Source organism: Hylobates moloch, unplaced genomic scaffold (assembly GCF_009828535.3).
Source record: "Hylobates moloch isolate HMO894 unplaced genomic scaffold, HMol_V3 SCAFFOLD_3, whole genome shotgun sequence".
Taxonomy (NCBI): domain Eukaryota; kingdom Metazoa; phylum Chordata; class Mammalia; order Primates; family Hylobatidae; genus Hylobates; species Hylobates moloch.
The window spans coordinates 172,096,035-172,114,255 of NW_026652278.1; the positions used below are offsets into that span (position 1 = coordinate 172,096,035).

Sequence of the window (18,221 nt, forward strand, 5' to 3'; positions counted from 1 at the left end):
TGCTTATCGTCTGTTATAAATTTTAATTAAACTTTTTAAAAAATCTCTTATATTGAGATTTGTTTAGGCTGGCATTCACTGCTCAAACATTAAACAGAAAATTAGCTTATATGGCTTTTCTTTTTTTTTTGAGGTGGAGTTTTGCCCTTGTTGCCTAGGCTGGAGTGCAGTGGCACGATCTTGGCTCACTGTGACTTCCACCTCCCGGGTTCAAGCGATTCTCCTGCCTCAGCCTCCCGAGTAGCTGGGATTACAGGCATGCACCACCACGCCCAGCTAATTTTTTGTATTTTTAGTAGAGATGGGGTTTCTCCATGTTGGTCAGGCTGGTCTTGAACTCCCAACCTCAGGTGATCTGCCCACCTTGGCCTCCCAAAGTGCTGGGATTAGAGGCGTGAGCCACTGGGCCCGGCCTATATGGCTTTTCATATAGAGGATCAATAGGTTTGAGATCTCAAGCAAATCACACATGAGATAAAATCTGTAAGTTGACTTATATATAGAAGGTTCTGGAGAAAAGGAGGTCTCCCTTTGAAAAGCATTTTTGTGTTATTAAAAAATACTGGTAAAAATTGTTTTTGGTAAGTGCACATAAAAGTGAAAATAGGAACGATCACAGTTACAGTTCACAACTCGAAGGTAACTGCTAACTCTCTGTATTTCTTATTGGTCTCTTTTCTATTTCTAGAGATTTTTAACAGGCCATGTTTCTAAATAGATTTAACTGTGCTGTATGTAATGTTTATGTTCTCTTTTGTTAGTAGAACATTATGATATTTGGTATCTTCTTGGTCCTGACAGTAATGTTTTTTTCTCTTAGGAATTGGGTCCTCAGCCCAGCAGAGGAGAAGGCCTATAGCAATTTGGGGATTTGTAGTTTTGTTACTGCACAGAGTCTGGGCTGTGGGCTATTTACTAGTCATTGGGAAAGAAAACCTTCTTAAAATTGTTAGTATTTCCCAAGTGGGAGAGAAGAAGGCATGTAATGTACTGTTGAAAACTTCTCATAGCCTGGTATAATACATAGAGTCCTATATGGTGGCTTAGGAGATAAGGGTGCCAGTCTCAGCACATTATATGTATTATCTCATTTGATTTTTCTAACAAGCCTGTGAGGATTATGAAACTGGGACTTAAAGAGACTGCATGAGTTGAGCATCCCAAATCCAAAAATTCAAAATCCAAAACGTTCCAAAATCTGGAACTTTTTGAGTGCCAGCTATGACACTCAAAGGAAATGCTCCCAGGAGCATTTTGGACTTGGAATGCTCAGCCAGTAAGTATAATCCAAATATTCCCAAATCCAAAAAATCTGAGACACTGGGCCCCAAGCATTTCGGAAAACCTGTATAACTTTCCCAAGGTCACATCATTAGGTTCAAGGTCACAGAGCTAGTAAGTATGTATTGAGCCAGGATTAGAATTCAGCTCTGTCTGGCATTACAGCCTGAGCTTTTAACCAGTATGATCTTTTTTAAAGGTTTCTTACCAAGAGGTTGTGTTATTTGTTTTGAAAGATGAAATAACCCCATTGTTTTTTTTTTCTTTTTTCTTTTATTTTTTCATTTTGACGTGGGGTCTCACTGTGTTGCCCAGCTTGGAGTGTAGTGGCACGATCTTGGCTCACTGCAGCCTCCAACTCCGGGGTTCAAGCAATCCACCCATCTCAGCCTTCCGAGTAACTGGGACTACAGGTGTGCACCACCACACTCAGCAAATTTTTTATATTTTTGGTAGAGACAGGGTTGTGCCATGTTGCCCAGGCTGGTCTCGAACTCCTGAGCTCAAGCAGTTTGTCCACCTCAGCCTCCCAAAGCTGGAAGTACAGGTGTGAGCCACCGTGCCCACCCACCATTGTTTTTCTAACAGACTCTTTTAGAAAGGAGATGTAGCATGTTGGTTAAGAGTGTAGGCTCCATGACCTCATCTTAAAGTGGCAATCATAATAGCACTTGTTTCCTTGTGTGATTATGAACATTACATAATACACGTATATGGATGATAGCAGTGTCTGTCACATTACATTATTGTTATCTTTCTTATTAGTCATTTTGAGTTGAGGTGTAGTAAGAACTTAGACAAAAGGAAGACCCTAGCTTTGTGGAACATCTGATTCCTCCTCTGTAAAATGGTGATGATGCCTGCCCTGCCCACTTCATTAGATCCAGAGATAAATAATGTATAAGAAAACACTTTAGCCAGGTGCCGTGGTTCACTCCTGTAGTACCAGCACTTTGGGGTTCTGAGGCAAGAGGATCACATGAGGCCAAGAGTTCAAGACTAGCCTGAGCAACATAGCAAGACCCCATCTCTAAAAAAATAAAATACGGTAGCCGGGCATAGTAGTGCGCCTGTAGTCCCAGCTACTCAGGAGGATCACTTGAGCCCAGGTGTTCTAGGCTGCAGTGATCTGTCATGGTGCCACTGTCCTCCATTCTGGTTGCCAGAGTGAGACCCTGTCTCCAAAAAAAAAAAAAAAAATAGTACTCAGTTCTCTCGACACAGATTTTTACAAATGTTATCTAAAAGAAAGGCCTTTACTTCTTAGTATGTATAATTTGGGATTATTTATTGATCAGTGATTGTATTTTTTAAAACTTTATATAAAAAGATTTAGAAAATCCATGAATGTGCCCTTTACATTTTCTTGCAGGATGAAACTGTAACAATTGAAACAGTCTTTCCATTTGATGTTGCCGTTAAATTTGTTTCTACCAAGGTATGTTTCTTTGAGGCATACTAGAAATCATTTAGGTTATAAAAATGGACTGAAATGATAAAATGGATTAATGTAATTCCCGACAGACCTTTTGTCTTCATTTGTGACAGTTTGAGCACCTGGAAAGGGTTTATGCTGACATCCCCTTTCTGTTGATGACGGACCTCTTAAGTGCCTCACCCTGGGCCCTCACTATTGTTTCCAGTGAGCTCCAGCTTGCTCCATCTATGACCACAGTGGACCAGCTAGAGTCTCAAGTGGACAATGGTGAGTCTTTGGTTCATTCCCAAAGAGCAGGAGAATTGTGCGCATGCGTGTGTGTGTGTATAAGCTGGCAATGGAAGAGTTAATTAGCTTTTTGCTAAGTGAGGGAACTTGAGACCTGTACTCGTGAAAGCAAATGCATATGGAATTAAAGTGGAATTAGTGTCATTTATAACACCATTTGCTTGAGTATACCTAATTTTAAAAGGTCAGACTTTTTTCCTACTCTAAGGAAGTTATACTTTGAAAATGTATTTCACAAAAAGAATTCTTTTTTCATTTTTGAACTTTTTAAAGATTTTTTTCTCATTAACTCTTAATGTTTACTGTTTTTCATAACTTGAAATGAGAAAAGGTATTTATTAAAGAAACTTTGGAAAATATAGAAAAATAGAAGATAAATTTTCTGAGTCACCCAACTAAAACAATTTTTAAGACTGATTCAAACCCAGGACAACACCTTTCTGGTTTTAAAAAGTACTAATAATATCTTTTGCTTTCAGGATGTCTTCATGAGTTCTTTTTCATCTCTCCTTGAAACTTGGTTTTCTCTTGTGTGTTTGGAAATCATTGTCTCTGTCCTACTTTGTTTTTCTGTCTCCTTCCCTTTTTCCTTATTGTGCTAATTGTGAATAATGAGCTTTAGGGTCAGACTGAACTAGATTCAGTTCTCAGCCCTACAACATGCTCTTTTGTGAACTTGGATGGTTCCTTTCATCACTTCTTAGAGTCAAATAGGATGATGTATGTGAATTAAGTAATATATATGAGAAAATATGAAATATCTTAGCTCAGTGCTCATTTTCTAACAGCTCGATAAAAGCTGGTTATTTGTGCATTCTTGCTGATTCCTTTTCTTTCAGTGTTGGTCATTTCCAGTATCCTGACGTTGGTTCTCTTGTTCTTTCTCTACAAGTCTTCAGCTGCCACACGACCTTAGGCTGCTGCATTCCCTCGTGCAGTTGGAGGGGTTGTCTAGTTGGAAGGGTTGTTGTACATACACTTGATCTAAGCTGGAAACTGCCGAGAAAAACTACACTCCTTCACACGCACATCCATCCTTCACACCCACATCCAAACATTTTTCGAATCCAGCTTTTCATCTCCATTCTCGGTGCCATCCTCACCATTTCTCTCACTTGGTCTATAGAACTGGTCCTTAACTGTTTTCTTCCTTGGTAGTCATTCTCTTCCCTATCCTGCCTTTCATATTGCCACTAGAGTTTGTGACACACTGGACCTTACCTGGTCAGGCTCTGGCTGACCTTCCCAGCTGCCTCTACCCCAGGCTGTCTGCTGCCCTTTGCTCTCTCCCAGGTTTAAACCAAGACAAACTTAGGGCATTCGTCCAACATTGCCCCCAGGTACTTTTGAACATATCTTTGGAACTTTTGTCTAAAACCTTCTTCATCTTTTTCAACCTGTTGAATTCTGGCTTGCTCTTCAGGGCTCTTGTAAACTTGAACTTCTTGTTCCTCCCAAGCAGGGCTAAGTACTCTTCCTTCTTTACTCCCATGGTGTTTGATACATACCTACATTGTAACACTTAACATATTATATTGCAATTTCTTATTTGTAAATATGGCTCCCTTACTAGACTGTGTGTTCCCTTAGAACCTGAGCTGTGTCTTACTCATCTTCATATTGCCAGCATCATAGTACTTAGCTAATAAGTGTTTACTAAATTAAGGAATAATCTCTGGCTTGAACTTCTAGTATATTAGTTTGTAACTGCTGCTATAACAAACAACCACAAAGTTAGTGGCTTAAAATGACACAGATTCAACTATATTAAAGTTCTACAGGTTAGAAGTCCAAAAAACAAGGTGTCAGCCTGGTTGCATTCCTTCTGGAGGCTCTCAGGGAAAATCTGTTTCTTTGCCTTCTCCAGCTTATAGAGGCCACCTACACTCCTCTGCATGTGGCTCCTTCCTCTGTCTTCAAAACCAGCAGTGTAGCTCTTCTTTGTCACAAATTGACTACCTAATGTTAATTGTTAATAAACATTGTGATCATTTTGTTCAACTTCTTAGAATTAAGGAGAACTTTGGTAGAGTTTAATATGAATGGCCCAGGTGTTTCAAAAGGCGATCTCTAGAGGCTCAAATTGATGTATGTTTTATTTACTGGGCTACAATATCATTTCCAAGTCTTTAACATTACATAAAAATACTTAATTAAAGCAAAGGTTGATCCAGCTTTTTTCCCTTTCACTGCTGTTATCTGTCCACAACCAGACCTCCATTAATCTGTCACAACCGTCTTTATTAGAAAACCATAAAAATAGCCTAATGTTTAGAAACTTTGTTGTTGTTATTCCTTCGGAGTTTCACTCACAGATTGCTAAAATTGCCGTTAAATAAGTACTGTTGCCTGCTTGCATTTGAAGCTGAGGCATTGCAGGCTCTGGAGAGCTGAAAGGTGGAGAAGACTTGGTTTGAATGGGCGCTTATCTTGTCATGAGGGAGTTTGCTATAAAATTGGCAGGAGGAAAGCATTCTTGCACAGAGGTGAATGGCCATGTGAGGCAATAGTGAGGCGGTATGAGTGCTATTAGTAATACAGGCTGAGTATCTCTTACCTGAAATGCTTGGTACTAGAAGTGTTTCAGATTTCGGATTTTTCAGATGTCGGAATATTTGCATTATACTTAGTGGATGAGCATCCCTCATCTAAAAATCTGAAATCTGAAATCTGAAATGCTTTAAAGAACATTTCCTCTTTTAAAAAAAAATTTATTTTCATTTTGGAGCCAAGGTCTCACTCTGTCACCCGGGCTGGAGTGCGGTGGCAGGATCGTGGCTCACTGTAGCCTCGGACTCCTGGGCTCAAGCTATTTTCCCACCTCAGCCTCCCAAGTAGCTGGGACCACAGGTGCACGCCACTACACCTGGCTAATTTTTAAATTATTTATAGGGATGAGATCTCCCTGTGTTGCCCAGGCTGGTCTCAAACTCCTGGAGCTCAAGCAGTCCTCCCACCTTGGCCTCCCTAAGTGAGATTACAAGTGTGAGCCACCACACCTGGATGCACTTCCTTCTAGAATAACCTTTGCGTGTTGTGTTGGCACTCAATAATTTCAGATTTTGAAGCATTTTGGTTTCAGATTTTTAGATTAGGGATGGTCAACCTGTATGTGTTTACTCAGAGAAAGCCACAATTTTCTGGAATGATATTTTGAGTACTTTAACTGAAATTTTCTATTTTCTTTTTCTCTACCCCAAAGTGTTTACTTTGGAGGCATGAAATAATTTGGAAAAAGAAAAACAATCACCATAAGATATTGATTCTGTCTCTAAGCTTTTTGTATTCATTAGTTTCCATAGGACTTTCTTGCAGATATACAGATGCCTCATTGGATTTTATTGTGATGGAATATTGATACATTAGCAAAAATAGTGAACTTCGTGACCTTGAAAAAGTCATTTAACATCTCTGAACCCTACTTTCTAAGTCTCTACAAGTAATATATAGTGGGTGAGGTGTTCTTTTTTTGTTCTGTTACTTGGATGTGAAACTCTCCTTTCGTAAATGAAACCATTGCATAAGGAGTGTAAAGACTTTTCCCTATAGTTATCTTACAGACTGGAGAGAGTGCTAGTGAATGCTTTTGTCTTCAATGCCCATCTCTTGGAAATGTTGACGGTGGAGTGGCAACCGGGCATTATATTATCTCTTGGAAAAGGTAAGAATTATTTCAATCCTGTCTTTTCTTCAATGTCTTTGTTATTCTGACACCTTTATTATTCATCTTTGTCACTTAATATTTGAGAGTTTCTGTCATTCTGAAGAGCAGAAGTCACGTGGATATGAACACAAACCTGAAAAAAAAAATTAAAGCTGAATTTGTGCTTGTCATAATTTGTGACTTATATGCTATTGAAATTTTAGCCAAACTAAATCTGTACACAAAGGATGTATGTGTAAGAATGTTCATGGGCTGGGTGCAGCGGCTCACACCTGTAATCCCAGCACTTTTGTAGACCTAGGTGGGAGGATCGCTGGAGCTCAGGAGTTCGAGACCAGCCTGGGCAACATGGCAAAACCCTGTCTCTACAAAAAATACAAAAATTAGCCGGGCTTGTTGATGCACACCTGTAGTCCCAGCTACTCAGGAGGCTGAGGTGGGAGGATGACTTGAACTCAAAAAGTGGAGGTTTCAGTGAGCTGAGTGCCACTGCACTCTAGCCTGGGCAACAGAGCAAGACCCTGTTAAAAAAAAAAAAGTTCTTAGCAGCATTGATTGTAATAGGAAAAAAATGGGGAGCGGGGGAAACCGTAAATACCCATCAATAGAAAAGAATAAATTGTGGCACATTCATACAGTGTAATACTGTATTTCAGTGAAATGAATGAACCAGAGCTACACCATCAACATCTTAAGGTAAAGTGAACAAAGCAAGCTACTGATGAGAATATGAATAAATTGCATTTATATGACATTGAAAAACATGCTATGTATTTCTTAGGACTACATACATAATTTGGAAAAGTATAAAATAACATAGGATTGATAAATACCCAATTCAGGATAGTGGTTACCTTTGGGGTAGGGGGATACAAGCAGGAAGGGCTCTGCAGGAAGATTCAATTGTATCATTGTAATTTCTTTCTTAGACTGGGAAGTAGATACATGATATTCATGCGTTATCCTGTTGGTGAGGCTTAGTTATTTTCAGAAATTTTAAAACAAGGAATAAAATGTATTACTTAAAAATGAGAAAGGAATCAGAAGATATTAGTTTTAAGGGAATGTTTATACAACTCAGAGTAATGAGTAGGAAGATCTGAATGTTATGGCTGTCATGAAAAAGTTATAAATTATCAAAATTGACTAAAGGAAAAATTTTTTAACCTAAAAAAAACCAGTAACTGGAGGAAATTCATGAAATTGCCTTCAAAGAATATATGTTTAGTATATGTAATTGCATGGTATGATTTATTGTTTTCATGTTATAAATTATATGCAAAGCATAGAACAAGAAGGAAAATTCCCTGGATTTGTTCGTGAAGAGCACCCATACCTAAACCTGACAAAGGCAGAAAATAAAAAAGACAACTGTAGGCCAGCAGTTCTCAAACTTTTTGGTCTCAAGACACCTTTACACTTTGAAAAATCATTGAGAACCCTAAACAGCTTATTTATGTTAGTTATATGCATAAATATTTACCATGTCGGAAACTAAAGCAGAAACTTTTTAAGAACGGAGAAATACGTAATTTTACTAAGAAGTAAATAAACCTTTCTTTTCCCCATTCCTGAATTTACTATATTGATGTTTAGTTTTATTTTTTTGTTTGCAGGTGTCAAAACAGCATTTTAAAGGCACTGCTGAATTATTCCATCATACTACAGTATTACTACAGAGATACATTCATTTCTTATTGATGAGGGCTTAGATGCTTTGCCTGTTGCTTTTGCTCTGTGATAGTTTGCACATCATGTCAGCTGCTCCACCCTTAGACTCACAAGGGATTTCCCTGGCACCACCCCTGTAGTTCCCACTTTAGCTGTACCACAGGGAAAATATTTAACAGTTTCATAATGTTACTTCACCTCCATAAATATTGGAACACCACTGTGTTTGTTGATAGTAAAATACGTTTAGTTCTTCAGTTTCTACTATATACGTATAGTGAGTTACAACAGTGCTCTTCAAAGTGGTCTGGGGCCCACCTGTAAACCATCCTCAGTGAGTTAAGGAATTTGTGTCATAACGTAAATCACTGCACTGTTCCTGAATTGAGAAAGTCTTGCTACCAAAACACTGTATTAAATGGTGTGGGTCATGATTGACAGTCTGACATACCTCCTGACTTATTCCCCACTGGTGACACACAGCAGCCCTGGGTTATAACAGTTTGTTAATTGGAAATACTCAGAAGTGTGATTTTAAAAGCTCTTAACTTCACAAAACTATTTCCTTTAATAATGTTTTGGGAGGCCTGGTGCGGTGGCTCACTCCTGTAATCCCAGCACTTTGGGAGGCTGAGGCAAGTGGATCACCTGAGGTCAGGAGTTTGAGACCAGGCTGGCCAACATGGCAAAACCTCATTTCTGTTAAAAATACAAAAATTAGCTGGGCGTGGTGGCACGTGCCTGCAGTCCCAGCTACTCAGGAGGCTGAGGCAGGAGAATCACTTGAACCTGGGATTGGAGGTTGCGGTGAGCCAAGATTACACCATTGCACTCCAGCCTGGGTGAGTGAGACTGTCTCAAAAAAAAAAAAAAAATTGGCCGGGCGCATGCCTGTAATCCCAGCACTTTGAGAGGCAGATCAGGAGGTCAGGAGATCAAGACCATCCTGACTAACAAGGTGAAACCCCATCTCTACTAAAAATACAAAAAATTAGCCAGGCGTGGTGGTGGGCGCCTGTAGTTCCAGCTACTCGGGAGGCTGAGGCAGGAGAATGGTGTAAACCTGGGAGGCAGAGCTTGCAGTAAGCCAAGATTGCGCCACTGCACTCCAGCCTGGGTAACAGAGCGAGACTCCATCTCAAAAAAATAAAATAATAATAATAATAATAATGTTTTGGGAAATGGATAAGTAACATATTTCCTTTGAAACTAGTTGGTGAATACATGTTTCCTGTTTTTGATGAACTTCTTTCATAGTTTAAAAAGATGACCTCTTCCACCACAGGACCTCAGCAATGGATAACATCCCTGTCATCACAACTGTCATCACTCTGCCGCATGTGATTGTGGAGAATATCCCTCTCCATGTGAATGCAGGTAGCGGAATTAACATTTTACTTGATATTACTTGACCCAATAATAATAGTTATTTTAACCTCTAAGAGTTTAGTTACTTTAACATTCTATTATGAAAGTTTTTCAACATTTGTAAAAGTAGCTTATGGCCAGTCTTGTTTCATCTCTACTTCTACACACTCCTCCTACACCTGTTATTTTGAAACAAATCCCTAAATACAAAGCCATAAATACTTTGATATGCCTGTTTTAAAAATAATGGCTATTTTAAAAAATATAATTACAGTACCATTATCACGACTTTAAAAATTAGCAGTAATGTCTTAATGTCATCAAATTCCAATGTTGAAATTTTCCTAGTTAACTCTGGATGTTTTTTCAGTTTATTTTGAGGACTATACGCTGCAATTGATGGATAAGTCTTATACTATCCTATAACCTATAGGTAGGCAGATAGGTTGACTGCCTCTCTCTCCCTCATACCCTCTCTCCTCTTCCCCCAACCATTAACCCCTGCATCACCTCTTCCAATACCACTTTCTCTACCATTTTGTCCATCTTCTCCCTCCCCCCATCTCTTCCTTGCTGAAGAAACTAAGTCATTTGTCCTATAGAGTTTCCCACAGCCTGGATTTTGGAGATTACATAGTGCTGTTTTTAAATGTTTCTCTGTCCCTATAAATTGGCAGCCTGTCTGTAGGCTTGATGAGATTCAGGGTCAAGTTTTTGGCAAGAATACTTCACAGTGTATGTGCCCCCACCAGGAGGCAGGTAACATCTGTCCATCATTTTTTCTTTACTGGAATACTTTATCAAGAGAAACTTCCCTTTATCCACTGTTTGGTTATCCTAATGTCTGTAATTTGAAAAAACTGTTTATAGTGCCCACTTTAACAGCATATATGTAAAATGGGAACGGTGCAGAGATGAGCATGGCCCCATGCAAGGATGACACCCCAAATTCATGAAGCCTTCCATGTTTTTGTATCCTAGGAAAAATAAAATGGCAGAACTGCCAGAACACACACACACACACACACACACACACACACACACCCCAAACAACAGTGTATCCACAAATGAATGAAAGTTTTACTTATAACGTCACTGAAACACAGCTTTTGCTTATTCTAGTTTAGGAACCATGGTTGATACTTTGGGAAATCTTTTATGGATTTAAGAAATGATCCCTAAAATACAATTCAGTTCCTGATAGCCAGGACCCTGTCTAGACCAGTCATTTTTAGAAGGACACTTATTTCCTTAGCCTGTTTTATCATAGTCCTGTTGCTGTTGTCCAATCAAAGAATTTTCTTATCTGGCAAGAGTACAGTAACATCATTAATTTAAATGATACTGTGTCCGTTGAATGAGATCCATTTGCAAAACGAAGCCATAAGTGGGGAGCTATTTTTTAAACCAAGAGAAATGTGTCGTCTTTCTCTGTAGATCTGCCATCATTTGGGCGTGTCAGAGAGTCCTTGCCTGTCAAGTATCACCTACAGAATAAGACCGACTTAGTTCAAGATGTGGAAATTTCTGTGGAGCCCAGTGATGCCTTCATGTTCTCAGGTCTCAAACAGGTACAGGTCATATCTTGTGATGCTTATGTTGACACAAAAGTGCACCAGGAAACAGAGAGCTGTACCTTTAGTTTTTGTGAATGAACTGAGTAAAGCTGACTGTGGTCCCTGTTGTTTTGGTAATAGTGAATTTTTAATCATCTTAAGTGCAGCTACCTATAAAGGTGGGTTACCCTTGTCACATCATTGAGATCAGACATGTGGGTTCTTCTTATAAAACAAAAGTCCACAAATCCTTGGACTATATTATAATATGTTATAATTCCTGAAAAACTTAAAAATATCCCCTTATTACTGATGAGTGTGTGTGTGTGTGTGTGTGTGTGTGTGTCAGGCCTGGAGACTTCACTGTCCTAATATTAACAGCCCATTTTTCTATCAGTGAAGTTTTATAGAAATTTTGATTTTGCGTAGAATATACTTAACCATTGGTGTGTTTAGATACAATTTTGTTTCTTTTTTTTTTTTTTTTTTTGAGATGGAGTCTCGCTCTGTCGCCCATGCTGGAGTGCAGTGGCGCTAGCTATCTCGGCTCACTGCAAGCTCCGCCTCCCGGGTTCACGCCATTCTCCTGCCTCAGCCTCTCCGAGTAGCTGGGACTACAGGTGCCTGCCACCACGCCTGGCTAATTTTTTGTATTTTTAGTAGAGACGGGGTTTCACTGTGGTCTCAATCTCCTGACCTCGTGATCCGCCCGCCTCGGCCTCCCAAAGTGCTGGGATTACAAGCGTGAGCCACCGCGCCCGGCCTTGTTTCTATACTTTAAATTATCTAGATTTTTTTATTCGTTCAGTCAAATCAGAGTTGGAAAAGTTCATCAAGTTTTTAAGTGAGCAAACAAAATACCCAGGCAAAGCCATGCTTCAGTGAGAGTCCTGTCCTTCACTGTCAGAGGGATAACAGAGATGCCCCTCCAAAGTCAGGAAATACTTTTTAATTAACAAGGGCGTAATTAGAGAACAAATGTGTCTTCACACCTGGAAGCGTCTATCCTGACTAATCAACTGCTCTGCATATTCCGAGTGCTGTGTTTGTTGTTAAATGCAAAATAGAATTTTATATGAAATATGCTGTATGTTCAGCTACTGTTTTATATTTATAATATACAGTATTAAATATACCAACTATGATATTTACAAATGAGTAAGCTTTTTTCTTGAGTGTCTTGATTTTTTCCAGGTGTTGACTTATATAAATAGTGAGAAATATAAGGATGCTAAAATCTTACCAGTTTGTATACTTTTTAAAAGTATTGTCAAAGATTTTCAAAACATCTTTTTTTTCCTCCTGCGGTTAGTTAACACAAAGGTAAAATCCTTAAAAGAAAACAGAAACAACTAAATAAATTAGAACTAATTTGTCTTGTATTGGCATAATGTCTACAAGTAGATACTCTTTTACAAATTATCCCTTTACATATTGTGAACATAAAATCTACCTGGGCTAAGACAGAGAAAATATTCACCTGCCTAGAGTTCTCATTCTTTAGGAGGTATAAGTTACTCATTGTAGGTCTTGGTAGAAACTGAGAAATCTTGCATATATTTTTTATGCATTTCCTGTCTGCCATGTCCTAAACTCATACTAATTCAGCCCTACACTTTGGAATCTTTTTGGAAGATGGACTAGGAGAGAGTGAATATTTCACTAGAAGGATTTGGTTATCCAATCTTTTGTAAATAATGGAGGGTAACAACATATAGATATTGCACATATGTGTATTTGATTATCTTTCTCTGTGACTTTTTATGATGCAGATTCGATTACGTATCCTCCCCGGCACGGAGCAGGAAATGCTATATAATTTCTATCCTCTGATGGCTGGATACCAGCAGCTGCCGTCTCTCAACATCAACTTGCTTAGATTTCCTAACTTCACAAATCAGCTGCTCAGGCGTTTTATACCTACCAGTATTTTTGTTAAGGTAAAGCTTAGCAATTTTCTGCTTTTTAAATTCAAAGTCTTAAAAACAAACAGACTTCTTTTTCATGTAAACTTTACTGAACAGTATTTTGAGACCAACAGTGATAGTTTTGCCTTTTATTATATGTATTTGGCAATATTGCCATTCATTTCTATAGTTACTTTTTATAGAATCTAATTTCAAAGATTTGTATTTCCTTAGGTAAATAATGATTTATCTTCATAATATCCTTAAGCATATTTTCTCTTTGGTTTAGTAAAGTATGCTTTCAAATTGTAATTTGTTTGTAACTAGTCTTTCATCAAAATGAATTAACTTTAAATATCCTTAAACTTTTCTGATTCCCTGTAACTGTGTAATACTGGATTTAGCTCTCTTCTGAAAATGATCCTCTCTCAGAAACTACACTCTGATTTAATGTTTTTTTTTTAATAATTACACAATTTCCAGATTCCTACAATAAAAGAATACGTAGGATGGGCAGTGTGTAACAGAGTGAATTGGAGGGATGAGTGGTTCATTTAGCTCAGCAGCCCACCTCTGATTGTCACTCCCCGATACCTATATAAGAGCCATCTCCACATGCTTCTGGTGTCCGTCTAACATACATATACGTGAATATACATATACATGAATATATGTCACTGCTGTGCGCCCTCTTTTAAGTTTCTACCCTCATGTGGAATGACAGTTCATATTACTCACTACTTCCTTTTTTGTGTCTGTCTGATTCAAGTTTGGGGGAACCGTTCCTTGTTTATATAATCCAGGATTTGATAAATTATCTGTTAATATATTCTCTGTACTCTGCCACCTTTTATATTTCCAGACTTTTATACAGTTTTTTTCTATGTGTATAAAAATAATTAACCCTCCCAAGCTCCTATTCCACATCATACTTTTAAATTGTGAAAGAGGCAGAGCGTGGTGGCTCACACCTGTAATCCCAGCACTTTGGGAGGCCAAGCTGGGCAGATCACGAGGTCAGAGACCATCCTGGCTAACACAGTGAAACCCTGTCTCTACTAAAAATACAGAAAATTAGCTGGACATGGTGGCGGGCGCCTGTAGTCCCAGCTACTTGGGAAGCCGAGGCAGGAGAGTTGCTTGAACCCAGGAGGCGGAGCTTACAGAGCTTGCAGTGAGTGGAGATTGCACCACTGCACTCCAGCCTGGGCGACAGAGCAAGACACTGTCTCAAAATAAATAAATAAATTGTAAAAGAAAAATCTCATAATTTTGGATCTCGTGTTTAAACAGTGGCTTTTTAAACATTTTCACCAGATCCCTTCAGTCTAAAGACACTTCCATTGGCCCCACTTGGTGGTGAAGTCACTCTGCAGGGGATGAGTCTCATGACCGGGTGGGGGAACAGAGGGGAACAGGGGGCCTCCGTAATGTCCCTTTAGCTGTTAGACTTTTTGAAGTTTGCTATTTTTAAACTTAGAAGTACTGTTTGAATCATTTAGATGTATGTAGACTTGATCATATTCTAGCTGCACAGAAATAGCTTGTTTGAAATACTAGAGTAACTAATACTGAAAAGGAGAGGTTTTTGGTTCCGTCAATTATTCTCTTTCATTCCTTTCTCGGGTGCTCAGGAGACCCAAACCTAATCCCAACTAATGCTCTTTCAGTCCTTTGATTTTCTCTCAAGGTAAACCTCTTCTGGGTAGTGTTTAAATTCACAAGGAAAGGTTCCAGAAAATAAACTTTTTTTTTTTTTTGAGACAGTCTTGCTCTGTTGCCCAGGCTGGAGTGCAGTGGTGCGATCTCAGCTCACTGCAAGCTCCGCCTCCCGGGTTCACGCCATTCTCCTGCCTCAGCCTCCCGAGTAGCTGGGACTACAGGTGCCCGCCACCACACCCGGCTGATTTTTTGTATTTTTAGCAGAGACGGGGTTTCACCCTGTTAGCCAGGATAGTCTACAACTCCTGACCTCGTGATCCACCCGCCCCGGCCTCCCAAAGTGCTGGGATTCCAGGCGTGAGCCACCACGCCTGGCCTCACTTTTTTGGCATGACTAGCATGCCCTTTTTAACTGCAGGGACCCTTTTCTGAGTACAGGTGCCACCTTCTAGCAACTTGACTGCTGCCGAAAATGTTCACCGGACTCCACAGAGCCAGCTCTTTTATCAGTAGCGAAAACTTATAATTAAAAAATTTTGGCAGGGCGCGGTGGCTCATGCCTGTAATCCCAGCACTTTGGGAGGCCAAGGCAGGCGGATTACTTGAGGTCAGGAGTTTGAGACCAGCCTAGTTAACATGGTGAAACCCCATCTCTAGTAAAAATACAAAAATTAGCTGGGTGTGGTGATGGGTGCCTGCAATCCCAGCTACTTGGGAGGCCGAGGCAGGAGAACCGCTTGAACCTGGAAGACAGAGGTTGCAGTGAGCTGAGACCATGCCATTGCACTCCAGCCTGGGCAACAGAGTGAGACTCTGTCTCAAAAAAAAAAAATTGCCATTCCACAGTGTATATATAGTGTACATATTTCAAAACATCATGTTGTATACCGCAAATGTCTACAGTTTTTTTTTTTTACTCGTCACACTAAGGACAGTGGCTGAGGATTACCCTTTCCCACTTATTGGACAATCACTGACTAAAATTTTAGGTCCCAGTGCACCTGTATTAAACTTTAGAGCTGCGCTGTCCAGTATAGCCACTAGCCACATGTGGCTATTGAGATTTCAGTTTAAATTAAGTTTGCTTGGTTACACTGCCACACTTCAAGTGCTTAATAGCTAAATGTGACTAGTGGCTGCCATACTGGACAGTGATGTCCTAGGCAAGGACAAATCCATACTTTTCTTCCTTTGAATAAAAGACTGGTTTTCTAATTGTATGATGCACTCATTTTTTGCTCCTGCTTGTAAAAGCTACATTTGGCAGGAATTTCACTAGCTTGAGCCATGATTTTGTTTCTAAAATTGAGCAGCTTCCATCAGTACTAAAAAAATAGTCAAGAATCAAGGATTGGAAACCTATTTCACTCACTGCATTCCTGCCGTGAATGTCTGGAAGCTATACTTAGCTATGTTTATGTATGTATGTACACACACACCCCTATATACATCTGAACAACCACAGCAGCAACAAACTGAAAACAGGAGTGCTGTCTTCACTGCCTTGGGAATTCCTCAGAATCTTTCTGCTTAAAGCATAGCAAATCACTTTTGACTGTGAACACTCTTCTGTTTTATTTCCTGATCATCTTTCTCCTGCTTTCCCCACAAAGGTCTGCTATTGTGTATCTGTATAATAAAATAAAATTATTTGTAAGAATTTTATTCTTTTAGCTACTAGCTATCCCTCTGGGATGTTGTTAACCTGCCAGAAATTTTACAACTAAAAACAGTTATGATACTTTTATTCATTCTTAGTCTTGACTTTTCTGGCATGGTGTTTTAAATTCTTTCAATCAGTGATCTTAGAGATAGGGCAGTTTTTGTTTTTATCTGCCACTTTTATTCTTGCAGCATGCATTGGAGTTCACTGCAGACACTTTTTCTCAAACAGGAGATTGGGCAACCCTGAGTCCCCAAAAGGAACTTACCTGTCAGCTCAGGCTCTGGGCCTGCTTAAAGCTTGAGACATAGGAGGGCCCTGAGCAAGAGAGAGAGAATAAAACTTATCAGTTAAGCAGGAATGATAAACAAGGTTCCATTCCACATGCCGTCAGCGGGAAATGGCCTGGCAGTAGCTGCTGGAACGCAGGATTGAGAGAGAAGTACTGACAGAAGAGGATTCTTCGGGTGGAAGTGCAGAGTCAGCTGGTGATGGCCACAGGAGAGGGCGGCTCCCAGCCTGTGCCATGGCCATCCCCAGGTGCAAGTGAAGAAAGAAAGAGGTGGGGTGAAAGGAGGAGAATCACCATATCACCATTTTTGTTTTGATGCTTACATTCATTTATTCTGTTTTTGTAAACCAGTTTCAAGAATTTCAAAATCCTTCCAGTTAATAGAGCTTTCGTTATTATATTATAACTTTGTAAACCCACTTTGTTTTTCCCACTTTAAAGCCACAGGGTCGACTCATGGATGATACCTCTATTGCTGCTGCATGATATTCAAGACCGGCCCTTGGCTGTTGTCACAGAGACGTTGGGCAGAGCTATGCAGGTGTTTCATTGTGAACTCTAGCTTTGATCATGGTAAAAAGTTAATCTTTTCTATTTTTTAATGGATGTTATACCAACTATTCAGAGGAACTCATACTTCAAAAATATTAGGAAAATCTGTCTTATAGTTTCTCTAATAAATATTTGAAATCTCAGTATGACATGAAAGAATGTCAGACCATTGTTATCGTTGAAAATCATTTGATGAATGGTAAATTCTATGAAAAGTAAGTGATTTGCATGTATAAAATCAGGAAAATTAAGCATCCCAAGTATGACTGGACAAAGAGAGCAGATGCACCAATGCCTGTGCCATAAAGTTCCAAATCCCCTGTGTATCTCTTTCAGAGCTGGTCAGACCAGAAATCAATCATTCTCATAAATTCAGTGAGTACTCAGAATACATACACAACAACACAGGGAGTTGTATGACTGATAGGGAAAACTTCCAGAAAGTTTTAATCAAAGCAGTTTAATTAAGGTATCAAAAATATCTTTGCTTACTATCAAAAAGTGTCAAATAGGTTCAGCTTGCAGACAAAATATGGATCATTTATGAAGCAGGTTCATATTTTAGAGGTGTTAATAAAATCCTCATCTGAAAAGATCCAAACTGCAAGGATTTGATTATAAACATAATTTCCTAGACTAAAAGTTTTTGGAAAAGATGCAGGGTCTGAGTCAGGCCTTTTGATTATATTGTGCAGTTTCAAAAGAACTATTTAAAACTCTTGAAAACTCGTGTAAATAACAATCATAGAGTGAAAATTGTATTTGTTAAAATACCTTAATAATTTAAAACTACCTGATTTCCTGGAAAATTTTATTATTCAAAAGGTGGAGGCATTGTAAAAAGGAAATAGTGATGTAAATAAACATGTTCGCTTTCAA

General features: G+C 39.1%; 1 protein-coding gene and 1 non-coding gene across 8 annotated transcripts in view; both read left to right on the plus strand.

Moving 5' to 3' along the window:
- Window positions 1-18,221, plus strand: part of TRAPPC11 (trafficking protein particle complex subunit 11) — a 53,542-nt gene extending 35,321 nt beyond the window's left edge. For 6 of the 7 annotated variants that reach the window (XM_032148983.2, XM_032148984.2, XM_032148981.2 and 3 more), the window contains 7 exons: window positions 2,654-2,719; window positions 2,830-2,986; window positions 6,557-6,668; window positions 9,628-9,719; window positions 11,148-11,281; window positions 13,039-13,206; window positions 17,232-18,221. In XM_032148983.2, coding sequence (XP_032004874.1) covers window positions 2,654-2,719; window positions 2,830-2,986; window positions 6,557-6,668; window positions 9,628-9,719; window positions 11,148-11,281; window positions 13,039-13,206; window positions 17,232-17,276 — 774 coding nt within the window. In that variant the 3' untranslated portion in view covers window positions 17,277-18,221. Of the gene's footprint in view, window positions 1-2,653; window positions 2,720-2,829; window positions 2,987-6,556; window positions 6,669-9,599; window positions 9,720-11,147; window positions 11,282-13,038; window positions 13,207-17,231 lie in introns of those variants that run through there. The other variant, XR_009212961.1, reaches the window with a different exon arrangement.
- On the plus strand, window positions 10,580-10,682 carry LOC116466157 (U6 spliceosomal RNA). The gene has a single exon (XR_004247407.1). It is a non-coding gene; the product is annotated as a U6 spliceosomal RNA (small nuclear RNA).